The sequence below is a fragment of the Mobula hypostoma genome, chromosome 19, assembly GCF_963921235.1.
Source record: "Mobula hypostoma chromosome 19, sMobHyp1.1, whole genome shotgun sequence".
In the NCBI taxonomy this organism is placed as follows: Eukaryota; Metazoa; Chordata; class Chondrichthyes; order Myliobatiformes; family Myliobatidae; genus Mobula; species Mobula hypostoma.
The window spans coordinates 41,188,090-41,210,626 of record NC_086115.1 but is presented as its reverse complement, the minus strand read 5'-3'; the positions used below and the strand labels follow the sequence as shown (position 1 = coordinate 41,210,626).

Genomic DNA, 22,537 nt, shown 5'->3' with positions numbered 1-22,537 from the left:
CTATTTTGCTTCTTGGATTTACTGTATGTGCCCCCAAGAAAATGCATCTCAGGATTGTTATATGGTGACGTATACGTACTTTGATATTTACTTTGAACTTTGAAGCCTGAAAGGTCTCAGTTCATTAGTGCTTCCTCTTAATCATCTGTTTCTTGCACAACGGGACTAAAACTATTTCCTTACCTGCTCCTTCGAATCTTCGAGATTCTCTCCGAGAATTGCATTCACTAGACAAGTAATAACATTGTACCAGAAGTATTCATTTCCTCCAATGTCTTGAGCTTCTTTTAAGAGCTGTTTAGCCTGACCAAAATTCTTTTCATGGTTGGCTAGAACTGCCAGAAGATAAAAGGCATTTGCCAAAGCTTCTTTGTTCTGCAGTTCCTAGTTTAGAAAATAGAGCAGTTTTTTTCTTAAAATCTCAACTGTATTCTGTGTGAAAGTTGCAGAAATTCAGCAAACGTTACTGTGCAAAAGTCTTAGGCACATATACTGTATATAGCTAGGGTGCCTAAGACTATCACACAGTACTGTAGTAATTTTATATATTGCACTGTACCACTACCACAAAAAAAACATATTTCGTGATATATGTGAGAGATAATTAACCTGATTCGGATATGGCTCTCTATGGTAGACTGAAAATGGGAAGGGGACAGGGAGAGGTGAATGGTTGGGAAAAGGGGAAGGGAGAAGGGAGAGAGCAGGAAGCACCAGAGAGACATTCGGTAATGATCAATAAACCAATTGTTTGGAATCAAATTACCTTGCCCGGTGTCACAGGGCTGAGCATGTTTGCACCCGTGCCAAATTCCGTCCTGGTACTCCTTCTCAGCCAGCTGTCCACACCCCTCCCATGGCACTCCACCCTCACCATCCCCAACATCCTTTTCTGCTGCCAGATTTACAAACTTGCTCTCCCATCCATGTTGACAAATATAGTACTGTGCAAAAGTCTTAGGCACCCTAGCTATATATATGTGACATTTGCACAGTATTGTGTAAATAAAAATATAAACAAATAACCCAGGAAGCATGAGCAGTTGAAAACATATAAATATAAAACTTAAGATAGAAGAACAAGAACAGATAATAAAGAACCATCAAGGCTGCTCCACAATTTTGTAAGGCCATGACTTTTGACCACAGATGTACTATGCTACCTCATTCTCAAATCATTTGACTCCCATGCAGTTTAGAGGTCTATTGACTCTAATCTTGAATATTCACAACCCTTTGGCAGAGAGTACTCCAAAAATTTGACACCCTCAGATGAAAGGAAAAGATTTGCTTCCATCTCACTCCAGCAAAGCAGTGAGTGCAACGCTATTACAGCTCGGGGCACTGGAGTTTGGAGTTCACTCTCAACGTCCTCAGTAAGAAGTTTGTACGTCCTCCTCATGCAATGCATGAGCTTCCTTTGTGTGCTCTAGTTTCTCCTCACAGTCCAAAGACACACGGTTAGTATATAATTGGTCGTTGTAAATTGTCACATGATTAGTCTAGGGTTTGCTGACAGCATGCCTTGAAGAGAATAGGACCAATCAAGTGTGACAGTGGAAGAGTGCTTATGGAACTGGAGGAGATAGCAGAGGTACTTAATGAGTACTTTGCTTCAGTCTTCACTACCGTGAGGGGAACCAGAAGTGCCCCTATTAACTGTTTGAAGAGAGACAGAGAGAGTCATTTATCATTGATGGTTTGTTTTGAAACGAGAGAGAGACGAAGATTGACAGTTGGACTGTCACGTCAGGGCACAGGAGGTGACTTTGGAGTTTCACTTTGGAGATAAAACTGAGCAGCTCGAAGGTTGCTATGCTGACCAACAGGACATTATTGATGTTACTTCCAAGGATTTGTTGCCTGCTCGCATTCCTTTACAGACAAAGAAAGGAGGGACTCTTTGAATGACAGGTGATGCTCAGCACAGGGAAATAAATAGAAGGTCAGATGATACAGACCTCAGACATATGATCGGGACACTGAATGAGCATTGTTGGGCCCGCAGAGAAAGTGGGTTTTGGAGGATCGATCAAGTGGATTGATCCAATTGCTCTGCCAGTGAAAATTCAAAGGCAAGACCGGTGGGGAGTTGTCCATGTGCCCGACCCTGGCCTGGGTAGACAGCTCAACCACACCGAAGTACAGTCCTCTTTGTTGTTAAAGTCACAGTCGATGACTTGTGAAGGATTTCAGAGGACCCGAGAAAATCCACAGCAACAGCTCAGCTGAAGACTCAACTCACTCTGTCTCTCTCTCCATCGCTATTCAACTACATATCATGAACTGAACTGAACTGAACTTTACTCAACATCTTAAGACTGTATCTTTTTACCCCTAGACTTAAAGAAGCTTGGTTTTTCATACTTATTTTTCCACATTTACTGATTTACTTACATATTATATATATATAATTCTTGCTAACCTGTTTGATTTATCTTCACTTAGTTTACTGTATTGCATAGTTATTAATAAATATTATTAGTTATTAGCAATACTAGACTCCAAAGTGGTTTCTATTTCTGCTGGTTCTTTATTCCCATCACGGGGTACGTGACACTACGGAAAAGGATCTTGGCGATTGCAAGGATGACTTACAGCAGACTGAAAAGCTTGAGCATGTAGATATTAAAAAAGAGGATGTGCTGGAGCTTTTGGAAAGCATCAAGTTGGATAAGTCACCAGGACCGGATGAGATGTACCCCAGGCTACTGTGGGAGGCGAGGGAGGAGAGTGCTGAGCCTCTGGCAATAATCTTTGCATCATCAATGGGGACTGGAGAGGTTCTGGAGGATCGGAAGGTTGCGGATATTGTTCCATTATTCAAGAAAGGGAGTAGAGAAAGCCCAGGAAATTATAGACCAGTGAGTCTTACTTCAGTGGTTGGTAAGTTGATGGAGAAGATCCTGAGATGCAGGACTTATGAACATTCGGAGAAGCACAATATGATTAGGAATAGTCAGCACGGCTTTGTGAAAGGCAGGTTGTGCCTTACGAGCCTGATTGAATTTTTTGAGGATGTGACTAAACACATTGATGAAGGTAGAGCAATAGATGTAGTGTATATGGATTTCAGCAAGGCATTTGATAAGGTACCCCATGGAAGGCTTATTGAGAAAGTAAGGAGGCATGGGATCCAAGGGGACATTGATTGGTGGATCCAGAAATGGCTTGCCCACAGAAGGCAAAGAGTGGTTGTAGATGGGTCATACTCTGCATGGAGGTCAGTGACCAGTGGTGTGCCTCAGGGATCTGTACTGGGTCCCCTACTCTTTGTGATTTTTATAAATGACCTGGATGAGGAAGTGGGGGGGATGAGTTAGTAAATTTGCTGATGACACAAAGTTTGGAGGTGTTGTGGATAGTGTGGTGGGCTGTCAGAGATTACAGCGTGACATTGATAGGATGCAAAACTGGGCTGAGAAGTGACAAATGGAGTTCAACCCAGATAAGTGTGAGGTGGTTCATTTTGGTAGGTCAAATATGATGACAAAATATAGTATTAATGGTAAGACTCTTGGCAGTGTGGAGGATCGGAGGGATCTTGGGGTCTGAGTCCATAGGACACTCAAAGTTGCTGCGCAGGTTGACCCTGTGGTTAAGAAAGCATATGGAGCATTGGCCTTCAATCATGGGATTGAGTTTAGGAGCCAAGAGGTAATGTTGCAGCTATATAGGACCCTGGTCAGAACCCACTGAGAGTACGATGCTCAGTTCTGATCGCCTCACTATAGGAAGGATGTGGAAACCATAGATAGGGTGCAGAGGAGATTTACAAGGATGTTGCCTGGAATAGGGAGCATGCTTTATGAGAATAGGTTGAGTGAACTCGGCCTTTTCTCCTTGGAGAGATGGAGGATGAGAGGTGATCTGATAGAGGTGTATGAGTTGATGAGAGGCATTGATCGTGTGGATAGACAGAGGCTTTTTCCCAGGACTGAAATAGCTAGCATGAGAGAGCACAATTTTAAGGTGCTTGGAAGTAAATACCTACAGAGGAGATGTCAGGGGTAAGTTGTTTTTTTTTTAACGCAGAGAGTGATGAGTGCGTGGAATGGGCTGCCGGTGACAGTGGTGGAGGCGGATACGATGGGTCTTTTAAGAGACTCCTGGACAGGTACATGAAGCTCAGAAAGCTAGAGGGCTATGGGTAACCCTGGGTAGTTTCTAAGGTAAGGACATATTCGGCACAGCTTTGTGGGCCGAAGGACCTATATTGTGCTATAAGTTTTCTATGTTTCTATGACTGGAAAGGCCAATTCCTCCCTTTAGCTCTAAATAGATAAATAAATAAATTACTTGTTGACACCATGGCTCTACTAGTAGAATTTCCAGCCAGAGAAAACAACTTCTCAGCCTCATACAACTATTGAAGAAATAGCTTAAAAAAACAAGAGATTCATACATTGGTCATGGTCACAATAAAGCAACTCAGTCTAATCTTTAATGTTCACACTTGCTGCATAGTTTGATAGACTACTTCATAACAATATCTTATATGTGTGAAGGTTTCTGCTTTTACTTTCAGGCAAAGAACAACAGACCTCCCCCCACCCTTCTTCTTCCTAGAAAAGTACAGCACAGAAACAGGCCCTTTGGCCCATCTAGGCCATGCTGAACTATTTATACTGCCTTGTCCCATCGACCTGTACCCAGACCATAGTCATCATATCCCTACTATCCATGTACCTAGCCAAACTTCTCTTAAATGTTGAAATCGAGTTTGCATGCACCACTTCCACTGGCAACTCGTTCTGCATTCTTACCACCCTCTGACTGAAGACGTTTTCCTTCATGTTCCTCTTAAACTTTTCACCTTTCACCCTTAACTCATGACCTCTAGCTGTAGTCTTATGCATAGAAAATATTTTCTCATCTCCCCTTTAAATCTTCTATTATGGCCCTGGTTTTTGACATCCCAACTGAGTTGGTTAGGTCTTTCCCAGCTACATTAACAAGGCTGCTCATAATTTTATATTCCTCGATTAACATTCCACTCAGCCTTCTCTTTTCTATGGCTTATCCAACCTTTCCTCACACCAAAATTTTTGCAGACCCAGCAACATCCACATAAATCTCTTCCGTACCTCCCTCAACTCAATCACATCTTTCATGTGAAATGATGATCACAGTTGTATTCAAGCAGCAATCCAACTGTCAGAAGTTCAAAGTTCAATGTTCAAAGCAAATTTATTATCAAAGTACATAATTGTCACTATTTATGAGGTTCATTTTCTTGTGGGCATCCACAATAAATACAAAGAAACAACAGAACCAGGACTGCAATCCAGTTAGACCCACACTCCAGTTCTTTCCCTATGACTATCCAACCTTTTTCTCTACATATTTACTTAATTCCCACTTAAAGTTGTAGAGTATACAGCATGGAAAAAGATATTTCGGCCCAACCAGTCCCTGCTGGCCATAGCAACTTTTCTGCTAGTCCCAGTGGCATGTGTTTGGCCCATAACCCTCCTGGGGCCTCACCTCCATCTACCTATCCAAATGCCTCCTAATTGTTGTAATTATACACACCACGGCTACTTCCTCTTGCAGCTCATTCCGGATATTCACTACCCTCTGTGTAAAGGAGTTATCGCTCAGGTTTCTTTTAAATCTCACCCCTCTTTATCTTGTTCTTGTACTTCTAATTTCAGACTCCCCAACTCTGAGGGAAAAGACTATTACTGTCCACTTATCCATACCCATCATGATTTTCAAACCTCTCTGAGGTCACCCTTCATTCAGAAAGGGCGACCTTTCCCTCAGTGTCAACAAAAGAGCTGGTTATTGACTTCAGAAAGGGTGTGGTGCACATGCTCCTGTCTACATTAATAGTGTTAAGGTTGAGAAGATTGAGAGCTTCAAGATCATAGGTGTCAGAATCACCAGCAGCTGGTCCTAGTCCAACTATGTTGATGCCATGGCTCACTTTGACAGTCAAAACATGGAGGCACATTCACAAGCTCCCACAGCCCCTGATGAACCCTGAGATTTCAGTCCCTGAGGCCAACGTGAGAGTATTCTTCATGAGGGAGAACCCACAGAAAGCATCCAGCCCAGACAGGATACCTGACCTAGTACTAAAGGCCTGCACTGATCAACTGGCTGGAGTGTTCACTGATAATTTTAACCTCTCGCTTCAGCATCCTGAGCCTCTATCTCTCGTCATCAAGGGTTTGCTGAATTTGCCCTTCACTCTAACAGGAATAAGCTGCACCTGGACTTCTGATTTGACTGTTTTTAAAAGCATCCACTTGCCAACTGTTCCTTTGCCCAATCGACACCAACGAGATCCTGCCTAATGTCCTGAAAGCTGGCCCTGCATCAGTTCAGGAATTTAACCTGTGGACCTGTTCTATTTTTTTCCCTAACTATGTTAAAACTAATGGAATTGTGGTCGCTGGACTCAAACTGCTTCCTATGTGCCACTTCAGTTATTTGACCTGTCTTGTTCTCTAAGAGGAAGTCCAAACTTGCTCCTTTCCAAGTAGGTTCCCCTATATATTGCGTGAAGAAACTACCTTGAAAGTGCCACACAAATCCTGCCACATCCAAACCTTTGTCCAGTTGATACCGGGAAAACTGAAATCACCCAATGGTACAACCCTTCTACTAGCACAACAGCATGCAATTTCTCAACACATCTGCTCCTCAAGTTCCCGCTGACCACCTTTTTTGGGGGGTGGGGGGGGGTCTATAATATAGCTCTATCAATGTGGCTATACCCTTCTTATTTCAGAGTTCTACCCAAATGGCTACATTAATTGATACCTCAAGAATATCCACTGCAAGCACTGCTGTTATGTTCTTCCTCATATGAAAGGCAACAACCACTCCACCTCTCCCTGTATCTTGCCTAAAGCACCCAGAACATCGAGTTGCCAGGCGCGTCCTTTTCTCAGCCATACTTAGGTTAAGGCCACAATATCCCAGGCCCTAGAAGCAATCCATGCCCTCAGTTTATCTGCCTTACCTGTTAAGCTACATGCATTGAAATAGGTGTAATTTAAAGTAGCACTGCTCTTTTACTGTAAACATGACTATCCTAATTCCGAGGCTTACCCATTTTGGTTGCTGCATGTACCCCTATCTTTTCTCAAGTCCCACTCCTGCCAGTCTAGTTTAACTGCATCTCCTACCAAGTGGCAAAAGCAAATTTCCCCACCAGGATATTGGTACCCTTCTGGTTCAAGTGCAAAATATCCCTCTTGCACAGAGCGCCCTTACCCCAGAAGAGCTAACGTACCATCACTTCAGGCAATGCATTCCAGATATTAGCCCACAATTGCTTGTTTTTCTTTCTTGCAGAAAGCACTGCTAAGTGTTACACTTTCATATTGCAATGGTTTAGTTTCTTCAGAGACTCTAGCCAAATTCTCTTGCAATTTATTTACTATCATGTAATTTTGCTTTATCATAAATGGCTGTTAATATACCTGGCATGGCATAACCCTCTAGAAACCCCTCAACAGAAACATCAACCTATCTCTCCATTTTCAAAACTTCTTTATAATGCAAAAGAGGTTTTTGAGATCTCCATCGACCTCTGCTAGCCCACCTGCCAGAATTGACTTCATTTTCATTTTTTGTATAATTTCCAAGTCAGGATCCAGTATTTTATGTCCTCAATTTGCATTTTTGGAAATATATTTTTATGTATGAAAATTACTACTGGGAAGTACATTTTTGATACATTTTCATTTGCAATTTCTATCAATTTTTTAATGGTTCTGCTGTAGCTCTGAAGGGTAAAAAATACCTTTAAAACAAATGATAATACTGATTTATTACATGACCTTAATTTTTTCCAGAAATTGTGAGCAACAACGTTAAATCATCCATGACAAGGCAGTTAACTAACCTTTGCATATTTGTGGGTCTCTGATAACAGAACTCTGGCAGGTTGGTGAAATTCAAGCTGCAGTAAGGTTTCTGCTTTATTGATCCATATATCCATCACACAGACACCACTCAGTTTCTTTCTGGTTAACACAGGTGCAGAAAATTGCATGTTCTATATTTTTAAAAATAAAATTCCTTTAAAAATACTATTCACAATGGAAGTAAATTTTCCGCAAAGACTGTTTTCAATGCATTGATTAGTATATTTGTGTCTAGTTTCTGTAAGTGTCACAAAATATTTTTGAAACAACTGAACGCCCTAGCATCAAACATCTATGTTAAAAAAAGCTGGTTTAATTTTGCCCACATTAAAAAGGTTTGGCACTGAAGATTGGAACACACCATTTTAAACAACCAATGCCAGTTCCTATCTGGACTTTTGAATGAATAATGCTTTGTAAAGCTTATTTCTTTTGAGTAATTTTGTAATTTTGCACTGTGAATCCATATCCAATAAACATAGGTAGTGACTGCCTCAAAGGAAAGCAAAGAATGATATATAAACTCAGGACATTTAGCATCTGTAGTCTTTGGCTCCAATTTTCTGTGGTTACCTTGCCTTGTTCATGTCTAACAAATGAAAGATAATCCATTCATCAGGATCATCATTTCCCAGGTTAAAGAGCAATAGTAACAAATTTAACGATTAGCTTTATTTGTAGATCATAACAGTGAAATGCATCATTTTGTGTCATCAATCAATACAGTCCAAGGATTATGCTTCGGGCAGCCCATAAATGTCACCATGTTTCTGGCCCACAATTCACTAACTTTAACCCTAACTGTACATCTTTGGAACGTGGGAGGAAGAAATTTTTGAAGTTTCAACTTTTCATTAGAACATGGCACTGCATTCTTGATTTTATGACTGTTGAGCCCGATCAACAATCATGAAATCGAGAATGCAATCTTGTACAGGACTTTTACATTTGCTTTGGCAGAAAAAAAAACAGTGGCACTGAGCTTAATGCCTCCTTTAAATTGGACAATAATTAAAATTGGGTTTCATTTAGAATCTCATCATAAATGTGCATTTCACGCATGTAATGTTGATGCACAGGTCCTGGAGCCTGATTTTGCAAAAGGGAGATAATATTTCCACCATACCACCTCCTTTAACATCTAAGTACAAGCCTAGCCTTCCAACCTTTAGTCCCACCCATTCCAGGTGAAATCGAGGACAACTACTCTGAACTGCTCCCAATATTTTACATCCTTCCTGAAATAAAGATGCCATACGCCTTGAAGAAGTCTCACCTTTTATAATTGACACACAATATCCTTGCTTCTGTATTAAAATTCACTTGTAATAATCCATAACACCCTGCTAGCTTTTCTAATTACTTGAAACTACATGTTTTTTGCAAAACACGCACTCAGCCACCTAGTTCCCTTTGCATCTCAGAGCTTTGCAACCTCTCATATTTAGACAATATCTTTTATTAATTTTTCATGATAAAATAATCGATTTCACATTTTTGCATAGTATACTCCATTTGCATAATCTTTACCTAATTACTTCACATTTGTGTCCTTTGTAATATTTTCCCCATGCCACATATTAAGTTAACAGCCCTTTAGTTTTCTGCTTCCTTTATTCCTCCTTTATTGAACACAGAAGGCAAATTAAATATTCTTGAAGCTGATAATTGTTTTTTGCTAAGAATATGTGAATTGCCAACTCAGGCTTATGTCAGGTTTGAAGGGCTAGATAAAACGTATGCAAACATTTACTTTTGCTAAATTTCTTATTAATTTGCAGCCAAGTAGTAGGGACCTGAGTGAATTTGTGAGCTCATGCTTTCACTGGAAAAAGGCCTTCAGATCTGGCAACCTATCGGATTTTGTTTTCTTTAGTACTGTTGAATAGAGGGTACGTTCTGAGCCCAGTATTTCTTTACCAATACTTATTCAAATTGGGATTATAATTTAAGCAATCAGGAGAGACAATCTTGTGCTTTAGAATAGCTCTGCTAAATTATTCATTGATTCAGAACATAAGATCAAATAAACCCATGATGTCAGTCGATTATTTTCTCCGTAGTCTCTTATTTTCATGAAGTGTATCTACAGCCATACTTAGAATCATCATAAAAGATCATCAAAATGATAAATATGGCATAATACAGTACCAGAGCTACATCTTACCAGTTCACTGTTAGAGGGTATTTGTGTTGTTGTTGTTATTATGTCTCGATTTGAAGTCGGTATGCTTTCTTCTGAAGTCTCCAAATGCAGATCTTTCAGTCGAACAACCTCTTGTTGGCATCTTAAAAAAAAATCATGTGAAGTGTTCTTACTACTTCTCAGGCTTCAATTATTTCTGAGTAATTGTGATTAACTACTTGTACCCGTTGTTAGTTGATGAAAGCACAGCAAATATCTGAAAGCAGTTTTCATTTATATTTCATTACAGCATTGGCCAAATAAGTGTCTTTGAACTCAAATTTACAGAACTGATCCTGAATGAGAAAACCTTACCTAATTGTCATGGTGCCAGTGAAGGCTGGTTTTCTATCATAGTTCTTGCCAAGTGTGTGCACATGCTTAAAAGAATAATTCCTTGATTTATTTTCTATTGCTTTGAAATAGTTACTTATTGATTAGTGAATATCACCCACCTGTCAACCTGATCTAATGTTAATTGATGCAAGGATTCTGGTTATTAAAACAGGATTTGGTCAATATTTTCACCAGCACAGGATGTTTGTTTGGAACTATGTGGGCTGCAATAGATTTTTACATATTCAGGGTAGAATGAAGAGCTTAATATTCTAGTGAATGAGGCTGAGAGTACAAGGAAGTAAGTTCCACTGAATCCCAGACCTCGACTCAATGGGGGGAAAGAAACATGACACCAGTCATCCGATCAAGGCCAGTGCTGTAAAATTAAATTATTATCTGACTACCAGGTTTGTTATAACCACACACTATTTACTATGAAAATACAGACATGTGTGAGTACACTAACGTGCATCATACCTACACATGTGCAAGAGCAAATATAGTGCTTTTTATCCATGGCAGCCATCTTTTATGTCACACACCCAAACTCCATGGCAGTCATTTCTCAGAAATGCACTTAGAGTAATTAGTTGAAATACATCTTGCTGGGCACTGTGTCAGTGAACTCTCACCTACCTCAACGAACAGAAAAAGGAAGGGGCCTTTTGACCCACAATCTGACTCAGCTAAATAAATTGGCACAGCCAATCATTATTTCCAACATTATTAAATCAGTAGGCCATTGTAGGTCAAAATTCAGTGTGAATGATGATATGCACTTAGCTAACCCTCTTCTTCATCTCTCTCATCCCCTTGAACCAATCCATTATCTAAGCAACAGACACAAAATGCTGGAGGAACTCTGCAGGCCAGGCAGCACCTATGGAAAAGAGTAATAGTCGACTGAGTCCTGATGAAAGGTCTTGGCCTGAAACGCCAACTGTTTACTCTTTTCCACAGATGTTACCTGGCCTGCTGAGTTTCTCCAGCATTTTGTGTGTTTCTTGGATTTCCAGCATCTACAGAATTTTTTGTCTCAATCCATTATCTATCTCTGTAGATTATCATGACTAGTAAGCCCAATTCTTCTGCACAACACCTCATCTTTTCATTATTCATTGCAGAAATATAACAGATTCCCCTTTAGGTGCCCTCCTCCCTCTTCTATTAAGGATATAGACTCTCTAGTTCAGAACGGGAAGAAACCACTACACCTTTGCAGATACAACTAGTGCAATTTTTCTTTCTAAGTCAGGGGTTCCCAACCTCTTATGCCATGGACCAATAGCGTTAAGCAAGGGGTCTGTGGGCCCCAGTGGGAACCCCTGCTCTAAGATGAGCCCCTCATTGTGGGAATCCAGTGATCTTCTCTGAAATATCTCACATGGAGATGTAGTCCTCTTTTAATATGAACAGAAGTAAAGTATATGCAGCACTCAATGTGTGCTGTTGCCTGTGCTGTGTTGGTTTAGGTTAATCACTTTTGCAACAAAGGTCAACATTGCATATACCTTCCTAATAAATGCTTTCCTGTGTGCTGACTTCCTCATGGAACCCCATTAACTGACCTAACTTTCCTGATTCTTAGTTTTCTCTTAGATAGCCTATCTTCTTATAATGCTGATAAGTTACCCCAAAACTATAAGTTAACAAATGACTCTTGAAAATTCAAATACACTATATCTATTGATTTGTTCTTACACATCCTGCTTATTGCATGTTCAAAGAAAGCAGCGGCAACCAATCCAGCATCTTTCAAAATATTTGCCAACCTTTAGTGCAAAGGATATTTTAAAATTCAGCCCTTCATTTTGGCCCCAGATTTTCATTCATTAGAATCCTTTCATGTCTTCTTTCATGAAAACCTGACAAAATTTGTTCAAAGACGTTTCATTATTCACATTTGCTACATCTTTCCTTTTGAAATACTGAGTAAAAATACTTACTGTTTATTTGCACATTTCTTGCCACCTTATTTTCATTATCTATTGTCACTTTCATTTTGCACCTCATTGCACTATCATAATTATATATTCTGCATTAAAACAATTTTGTAACAATATAATGTAAAATGTCAAAATGGATACTACTGCATTTACCTTTGTACTTACTGAACGCCAAGACCAAATGTAGCAAAACTCATTGCCTTCCTTTTCAAATAACCTGTAAATTCAGAAGATTCTAGACAATGCATATAAAATCGTAAATTCAAAAAATTGTTGATTCACAAGATAAGGTCACTTGTCCCACTAATTCCATGATATCTCCCTTGATTCTTCTAATCTTGAGCGAATACAGGCTCAGCGCCTTCAGACGCACCTCATACATTCACCCTTTCATTCCAAAGATTATTAAACTTCCTCTAGACTGTCTCCAACACCAGCATATTGCTTCTTAGATATGAGGCCCAAAACCACTCACAATACTCCGAATGTGGTCTGACCAATGCCTTATAAAGCCTCAGCATTATGTCTTTGCTTTTATATTCTAATCCTCTTGAAATGAGTGCTAACATTGCTTTTCCCTCCTTAATAGCAACTCAGCCTTCAAGTTAAACTTTAAGGAATCCTGCATGAGGACTCCCAAGTTCCTTCGCTGAACTCATTCCCCAATTAGAAAATAGTCCCCACCTTTACTCCTTCCACGAAAGTGCATAACCATACACTTCCTAACACTGTACTCCATCTGCCACTTCTTTGCCCATTCTCCTAATCTGTCCAAATCCCTCTGCAGACTCCTTGCTTCCTCAACACTACCTGCCCCTCCACCCATCTTTGTATCAGCTGCATAGTTGGCTACAAAGTCATCAATTCTGTCATCCAGATCATTAACACATAACGAGAAAATTAGCAGACTCAACACTGGCCACTGCAGAACACCACTAGTCACCGGTAGCCAACCAGAAAAGGCCCCTTTTATTCCCGCTCCTTGCCTTCTGTCAGTTCGCCAATCTTCTAACCATGCAAGTATATCGTGGGCTCATATCTTGTACAGCAGCCTCATGTGTGATGCCTCGTCAAAAACCTTCTGAAAATCCAAGTAGAGTACATCCACTGACTCTTCTTTGTCTATCCTGTCTGTTATTTCCTCAAAGAATTCCAACAGATTTGTCAAGCCAGAATTTCCCTTAAGGAAATTATGTTGACTTCCACCAATTTTGTTGTGTGCCTCCAAGTACTCCAAAACCTCATCCTTAATAATGGACTCTAACATCTTGCCAACTACTGAAGTCAGACTACCTGGCCTATAATTTCCTGTCTTTTGCCTCTATTCCTTCTTAAAAAGTGGACAGTTGTCATTTTCAGTCCTCTGGAACTATTCTAGAAACTACTGATTCTTGAAAGATCACGACTAATGCCTCCGCAGTCTCTTTCAGAACTCTCAGGTATAGTCCATCTGGATATATCTACCTACAGAGCTTTCAGCTACCCAAGGATCTTTGCCTTAGTAAAAGCAACTAAGCAACTGCCCCCTGACATTTTTGAATTTCTGCCATGCTGCTTCCACAGTAAAGACTGACACAAAATAGTCATTCAGTTCACCTATCATTTCTTTCTTCCTCGTTACTACCTTCTCAGTGTCATTTTTCTGCAGGTGTTCAACAAAGTTTCCTGTCTACATATTGAAATCCACCATGACAATTCCTACATTGCCAGTTTTACATGCCTCTTCCATCTCCCACTATAATTTGCAGCGTCCATTGTGCTACTGTTTGGAGACTGTTATGGCGAGCCAAAACAACAAAATGCCTCTTCGTCAGCTAACAACCAATCCCAAACTGACTTTCCCTAATTAGTCATTGTTTCAATCAACATCTTGAATGTTCCTGGGCAAACAATTTGAATCGTCCTGTTTTGGGATGTAGATTTGAATATTGAGTTTGAGATTTTGTGGTTTGTGGTTTACTGAATACAGGAGTATTTTGAATTCCAATTTGTCCCAGTTCCTGGTTTCTGTTCTCATCAATAGTTCTTGGTGAGTGAATACAACAAATTGGCGACAAGATGCTGTATTATATCGACATAGCAATTTCAGCAGAAGACTTGCGCACAATTCTACAACAGCAGCAAGCTCAATTTTAAGTGACCGAGCTAAAGTTAATCAAAACCTTGACAAACAGGTTATCAATAAGTCCCACAATGTTGGTGTCAAACACAGATCAGAACTCACATGAGTCAGTTGTTGCATCCATTACCAGCTTCCAGTTCAATACTGCTTTGGTAGTTATGTTTCAATCATGGTTTAAATGTTATGAAGATATATTCTGGGTCAAGTTCACCAGTAAAGATGGCTCATGAAAGACATGCGCTTTGCTCTTTAAATTAGATACTGCTGAACATGAGCATTATTTCAACTTCATTCCATCTAAGAACACTCGTGACCTTTTGTTTGATCAAACTGTCCACAACTAACAAGCAATTCTGGAGAGTGGTCACATCTTCAGTATTCACTTCCAATGCCTAAAACTCATTAAACATGATGCCAATGAATTCATCACATAATGCCAGTGTCATCAATTGCAAATGTGCAAAGCTCAAGCTGGGTAATATGACTGAATCACAATTCAAATGTCTGATACTTATTTGTAGACCTCAGGTACCTGGTGATGCAGACATTTGCAAAAACTCCATACCAGACTGGAGCAAGACCCTAATATGATTCAATAAGCTGTCACTCAAGAATGTCAGCGTTTAATCAACCTGAAACACAGTTCCAATTTGGTCGAACAGAAACATGTTAATGCAGATCCAATGGCCCAGACATCATCACTCAGCAGGTCTTCAAGCTGGCAAATAGTTTGTTGGAAGTGCAGTGCATAACATTACGCAAGAAACCGCCAGTACAAGAAATATTTTTTGCAGCACAAAAAAGTCTTTTGCTATCCTTCACTGTCTTCTTGACCAGTGAAACACAAGGACAAGAAGTTTTAAAAGCCATCAAATCCTACAAGGAATTTAATGGTCACATTCAACATTGACTTTGCTCCCAGGAAAAGGTACGTCAATGTATCTATTGACAATCAGTTGGTCAAGCTACAACTTAATACTGTGTCAGACATCACCAATATCTCCAGATGCACATGGCGAGCACTTGGGTCCCCACCAGACAAATCAACTCACCACTCCACCCGCACTGCATTGAGTAGAACACTCCAGCTGTCTGATGAAATGAGCTGCATGGTGAAGCTGAATGGCAAGTCAATGGTGTGTGTAACCTAACAGACCAGCCAGTTCTGAATGTCCTTTGCATTGACTGAATGGACAAGCTTGATCTCCTGAGCATCCCTCTGGATGAGGCTGTATAAAGACAATTGGCCGTTCAGATTATGTCAGTCAACACCATGCCACCATGTGTGTGAGACCATACAATAACAACTGCAATCGCACTATGTAAAGCGTTTCAAGAAGGTTTAGGTTGCTGCACCAAACCGCAAGCAGAGCTTAATCCGCAAGCAGAACTCCATCTCTGGTCCAGATGCAAAGCTAGACTTCTCCCAAAAGTCAGATCAATACACTGCTCTACCAACTGTTGAGCATGAGCTAGAACACCTGCAACAAGTTGGTGTGATCAAAGCTACTCACATTGGGCAGCTCCAATAGTCATTATCAAGAAAGCCAACGGTGCAGTGAGGTTGTGTACAGAATTCTCAACTGTTCTCAGTGCCGCTTTGGAGACACACCAGTATCCATTACGGGCACTGGCAGATCTCTTTGCAAAATTGAACAGTAGTCGCTACTTTGCAAAGTTGGACCTGCCTGAAGCCTACCTCCAGATAGAAGAGACGGAAAATTCACAGGAGCTTCTCACCATTACAACACAAAAGCAGTTGTTGTCCTTCCTGCATCTGCCTTTCGGGTTAAAGCCAGCTCCTTCAATTTTCCAACAGCTTATGGAGTGTATTGATGGTGTTGCAGCTTACCTCAACAACATCATAGTGATGGGTATGGATCAGACAGAGCTATGCCTGGACCACATTTTGAACAAACTTCAAGACTTTGGACATGACGGACGTTAGGCAAAAAATTGCAGCTTCCTGATGTCTTGAATCAAGTATCGGGGATTCATCGTAGGTGGATTATGTCGCTGCCTTCAGAGAACCCACTAATTCACGTCGCTTCCCTCGGAAGGGCTGCTGGTTCATGTCACTTCCCCTCGGAATGGCTGCTGAGTTGTGTTCCTTCCCCTTGGACAGGCTGCTGGTTCGTATCATTTCCCTTGGAGAGTCCACTGGTTCATGTCTCCTCTCTTTGGAGGAGCTGCTGGGTCCTGATGCTCGGAGATATCGAAATTCTGACACTTATTGGTTGGACTGTGGTTCATATCAGCTTCTTTCAGCTCTATGCTTTTTTCGTGTTCTCACCCATTCTTTTCTTGTTGCCGATCAGTGAGCTGGAGATTTGGATCTGCTGGTTTTTGTGCAAGGGAGGGGTTAGAGGGGTTTGGGATTTGTGAGTTTTTGTTTCTTTTTCCTTTCGTGCAGGGAGACTGACGTCTTTCTTTCAACTACTTCTATGGTTTTCTGCACTTTATGGCTACCTGGAGAAAGCAATTCTCAGGGTCGAATACCTACTTTGATAATAAAATGAACCTTCGAACCTTTAAATCTCCTGGAAGTATCGATCCTAAAATGCTGCGACAAAATTGACATAGTACTCCAGTTGTAGTAATGAAATTCAACACTTACTAACAGCTTTTTGTCTGAAACATAAGAAAATCTGCAGATGCTGTAAATCCAGTGCAACCCACACAAAAATGCTGGAGGAACTCAGCAGACCAGACAGCATCTATGGAAAAGAGTAAGCAGTCGACGTTTCAGGCCGAGAGCTTTCATCAGGACTGTCCCTCTATTTATGAAGCACAAGGTACAAAATATCTTACCAACTGCTCTCTCAGCTTATCCTACCCCATTCAAAAATTTACATACCATTAGAGCCCTCCATCTTGCAGAACTTTTAGAAAAATGTGCTATTACTCCTATATTGTCTCTCATTTTTTGTTGCAATATGTATAAAATGTTTTACTTCATAGTGCTCTGCACTATGCCATGTCTGCCATTTCTGCAAGCCTATGTCCTCTTTGTAGTCCATTACCCTAGATCTTGATTTAATGAAACTTGTCAATGATGAGAAGAGTCAGTTTGGAAATTGACAAGGGTATATTCATGACTAATGATGACACCTATTATCCTACAGTAATTATGAACTGGATAAAACAATTGGATATCAGATGAAGGTTACATTGATTACCAGCTCATTAACTGTTCCATGTATGGATTTGCAAGGTTAATTGGCTAGATCCATTATGGAACTCACAATGAAATATTGAATCACTTTATGAGAATAGTCACCAGAATTCTGTTTCATTAAGTCAGTTCTATATCATGGGTATTATTAACAGCATTTCAAGATATTCCCAGTGGGAGTCTTTCTGATCTAACAGTTATCAGAAGAAGGGAAAAATTAGCAATGACATTCCTTTAATAATGTTTACACATTGAAATGCACACACGGTTTGCATAAGGTGACATTCACAAAGAAACCTGTGATTTGTGTTATGCATTACAAAGTAACCTGACACTAAGTTCACCCTTTGGTCATTACAACACAATATTTAAAATACTTTCACTCAATACTTCCAGGCACTGATGATCTCACCCATGTCAGTTAATCTTTGATACAGTCTTTGGTGAAGCATCTATAAATAAATGTGTGATACAAACTACAATCTCAGTTTTAAGAAATGGTGTGATTTTAGAAGATCCACTTACTCTACTGGAGTTTATTTTCTACAACTTTAAATCTTTGGAATCATGAATATGATATAACAGAAAGGAATGTTCACTCTCTATGTCCCAATCATAATATAAGAGGGGTGATTGATAAGTTTGTGGCTTAAGGTAGAAGAAGTCAGTTTTAGAAAACCTAGCACATTGATTTTTCAACATAGTCCCCGCCTACACTTAGTCCAGCAGTCGTGGAGCATACAGATCTTGGAGCTCCAGAAAGTGCCCACAGCAGGGGTGATTGATAAGTTTGTGGCCTAAGGTAGAAGGAGATGAGTTATACAGTTCTTGTTACATGCACATGCAGTTCAACTCTTTGAGTGATTATGCAGAAAGTTTGAGGTTAATAACTCATCAGGGTTGATTGATAAATTTGTGGCCTAAGGTAGAAGGAGATGAGTTATTAACCTCAAACTTTCTGCATAATCACTCAAAGAGTTGAACTGCATGTGCATGTAACAAGAACTGTATAACTCATCTCCTTGTACCTTAGGCCACGAACCTATCAGTCACCCCTGCTGTGGGCACTTTCTGGAGGTCCAAGATCCGTATGCTCCACAACTGCTGGACTAAGTGTGTAAGTGTAGGAGGGGACTATGTTGAAAAATCAATGTGCTAGGTTTTCTAAAAGTGACTCCTTCTACCTTAAGCCACGAACTTATCAATCACCCCTCTTATATTATGATTGGGACTTAGAAAGTGAACATTCCTTTCTGTTATATCATATTCATGATTCCAAAGATTTAAAGATGTAGACAATAAACTCCAGTAGAGTAAGTGGATCTTCTAAAATCACACCATTTCTTAAAACTGAGATTGTAGTTTGTATCACACATTTATTTATAGATACTTCACCAAAGACTGTATCAAAGATTAACTAACATGGGTGAGATCATCAGTGCGATCATCAGTGCCTGGAGTATTGAGTGAAGTGTTTTTCAATATTGTGTTGTAGTGGCCAAAGGGTGAACTTAGTGCCAGGTTACTTTGTAATGCATAACACAAATCACAGGTTTCTTTGTGAATGTTTTCTAAAATTGACTCCTTCTAACTTATGCCATGAACTTATCAATCACCCCTTGTACTTCTTAGTCCATTGCACCACCATGGATAATGTAGAGTTAATTTAGACTTCAGGTGGAAGTGCATGAGGGATGACATTGGATACCTCCCCCAGTTTTCAATTTTATCGAAATGATTTCATGTTTAAAACAATAGATATTAGTTTAAATAATATATTGGGAGATTGATTCCTTTCATATATCCATTCCATATAGATCAAAGTAAATGAACACATTCAGTTGCCTAGTAAATTAGATCCTTTATCAAATGAAGATTGGATATATTTTACCAATTATGAAGGACACAGTTATGTATTTTCTATCTATATGCCATATGCATCCACAATTTGAAAATATTTATTTAACTAAATACAAACTGAGATATATTGGGTAATATTAAAAAATATATATACTTAGTTTGCTCTGTATCACAGATGTACACTGATCCTGGTATATTTTGATGGTACTGAGCAGCCTGGGTCAAATTCAGCTTTAAACATATCTGGGCAATTCTGTGGAAGATAAATGCATGATAGGTAATTTAGGCTAAAACTCACAATGAAAAAATGTGCAGAAAATGTACAAATTGAATACAGTGATGCATTCAAGAGTTTTAAATGACAGAAATTTAATAGATCAATTACCAATAGAGATCAGTAAAGAGAGAAATGATAGGCAAATATGTATAGGTGAGCATCAAAATATGCAAAGAAATTTTAGAGTTGGTAAAATTGACTTATTAGAGAGCATGTGGGCAGTCAGATCTATAGATTATGGAACCATAGTTAAGGGTAAGACTGCTGGCAAGATGGTCACAGTAGTCTCCTCGGGTCCAACAAATGGTGTAAATGTGTGTCTTAAATGTTTTTCTTATGATCACAAAATACTATTGAACATTGGTAATATAAAATACTGCAAGCCCAGTTCATTGGTTCATTGGCGAGACAGATGTCGGGGGAGCTGTGTGGCTTTGGTTGGAGGAACTCACCAGGACAGGCAGCATTTACAGAAAAGAGTGAACAGTCAATGTTTCTAGCCGAGACCCTTCATCAGAGTCCTGATGAAGGGTCTCGGCCCAAAAGTCGATTATTATTTTTTACTGACTGGATTCACCAAAAACAATAAGAATTTTTATCAAGAGATAACATAGTTTTGATTACTTAGGCAATAGTTTACTTAATAGTACTTAGAATATAAATAAAAAATCACCTGAGGTGATACAAGTCAGAGAGACCCCTGTTATCCAGCACCTCCTTGGCTATTAATTCTTCAAGCTGAAGAATGGGCAGTGTCAGGTGTGTATACGATAAGCTTTGCAACTCTTTCACTAATAAATCCATGTAGAATAAAGTGTAGGTCTTTCAAAATGAAAAATAAATCAGTTAATATTGTGAAAACTATATTTTCAAATTTAGTGCAGTAAACATCACTTCATTTTTCATTCAACAGTTCTGCGCAGGATGCTAGCATTTGCTGCATTGGATTCTGAGATTTACCAAGTCTTGACAGTGTTTGCTCAACAAGCAGCATCAAGTATTTTCAAGGTACCTTTCTGTCTTGATGGAAATCAAAGGTCATTTTCTTTTGTTTATATTGCACATAAAAAGCAATCAAGGTCTAAGGAGGCCATATTTGCAATGAAGTACAAAATCTGAAATTATGACTGCGTGTAGATCAAAATAATGATCTGGAAATTCAGCTAAGTATTGATTTCTAGTATATTGGAATTAATATTATGACACACAAATAAATACTGCTTTTTAATGTAAAACAATAATATAAAGTAGAAAATGCTACACATAGGATATTTCAGTCAAATGCTTTCATATATGGAATAGGTTTAATATTTACAAGTAATTGATCAGAGTTTTTCTTCTAGAGACAATTATACGAGCTATTTTTCACATCAAATGATATGTTGAGGTGTGCAAATCTCAATGGACTTCATCATCTTGAAAATAAATTGGCTGCAGGTAAACATTAAATTATTTAATGCAGCATTGCACACAGCAATTAAATTAAAAATTTAATGGAACAACAGGCACCAATGAATTTATAGATTATGAAAGCAGTGTGCAGGTCAGCATCATTGATAAATGATTGAAGTAGTGGTCAACAGTGAACTAAGCCCTTTGCTAAACTTTCCCATCACTGTGTCTGTTGATTTACTTTTCCCATTACTATTAACAGTTCACTTTGCCAAGTTCTGTAACTATTTTCTGATAGTAAAAGCAAGTGGAAAGAAAATCTAAAGCATTCCTTTGGCTGAAATAAAGATCCTGTTAAATTGCCAAATCATTTAGCAGTAGCGATCATTCAGATTATTAATGCTCTTAATATTTATATTAGCATAACAAATCACTGGCCAATTGTGTTCTCAATGAACTGTTTCTTATACTTACAGGTTTCAAGATATTTTTCTTGTTGATCAGGCAACTACTTGAGCCTCTTTTGAAGACCTCTCGAACTTCACTTGGACAAACATAAAGAGCCCATTCTGCTGGATTAGCTGGCATAGCTGCAGGTGGTAGATTTGATTGAAATTTCTCTTGACCATCAGATGCTAGCTATTAGAAAAGAAAGATACTCCAGAAATAAGAATATCTAAAACAATAATGCAGATGAATGGTCTTCAACCTGTAATATTAGTTCTATTTCTCTTCCCAATCATTGGTCTGACCTGTTGAATATTTTCTGCATTTACTTTTTTAATACAGCTACATTGCTAGACTTGCATTAATGCAGTTGTATCCCATTTAATAATCTACTATTAAACCCAGAATATGATTCGGTCAACAGGCCAATGCAACTGAAGTTTGAGAATTACCACGAATTTCATTCATATGTTACCACTCTTCTCTCTAGTTATTCACTGTTAGAACCTTTATTCCAACTTGATTGCTTTAAATGTTTTCTGGCTAGATTCACCATAAACCTATTTCAATTCATGTCCCAATTCACTCATAGTCCCACTTATTCATTTTCCCAATCTAGCACTAGTTTGAATTTAAAAATCTAACCTTGTGTTCAGATCCCTTCAGTATCCCGTTTCATATGGCCTGAAAGCCTCTATAGATTTCCAATTTTCAAGAAAACTTTACTTCCTGTTTTGCTTTTTATAGTTCCTGATTTTCTACAATCTTTTCTTGAAGCCACATCCTCAGCTTCAGACAGAACCTGTACAATTCTATTTCAAACTGTCCCTAAATGGCTATCTCACTCACTTCCTTTAAGTGCCCTGATCCATATTTTACCAAGAAATGACAGGAGTTCTGTGTTGAAC

The 22,537-nt window shown here is 39.2% G+C and overlaps 1 protein-coding gene across 1 annotated transcript in view; it reads right to left on the bottom strand.

Moving 5' to 3' along the window:
- The window catches only part of LOC134358994 (cilia- and flagella-associated protein 46), a 194,298-nt gene that overhangs the window by 81,868 nt on the left and 89,893 nt on the right, over nt 1-22,537 (bottom strand). Inside the window, exons 32-37 of the mRNA XM_063071760.1 lie at nt 21,657-21,821; nt 20,464-20,612; nt 19,668-19,766; nt 10,054-10,174; nt 7,865-8,017; nt 184-384 (exon numbers count right to left, since the gene is read on the bottom strand). Coding sequence (XP_062927830.1) covers nt 184-384; nt 7,865-8,017; nt 10,054-10,174; nt 19,668-19,766; nt 20,464-20,612; nt 21,657-21,821 — 888 coding nt within the window. The remainder of the gene's footprint in view (nt 1-183; nt 385-7,864; nt 8,018-10,053; nt 10,175-19,667; nt 19,767-20,463; nt 20,613-21,656; nt 21,822-22,537) is intronic.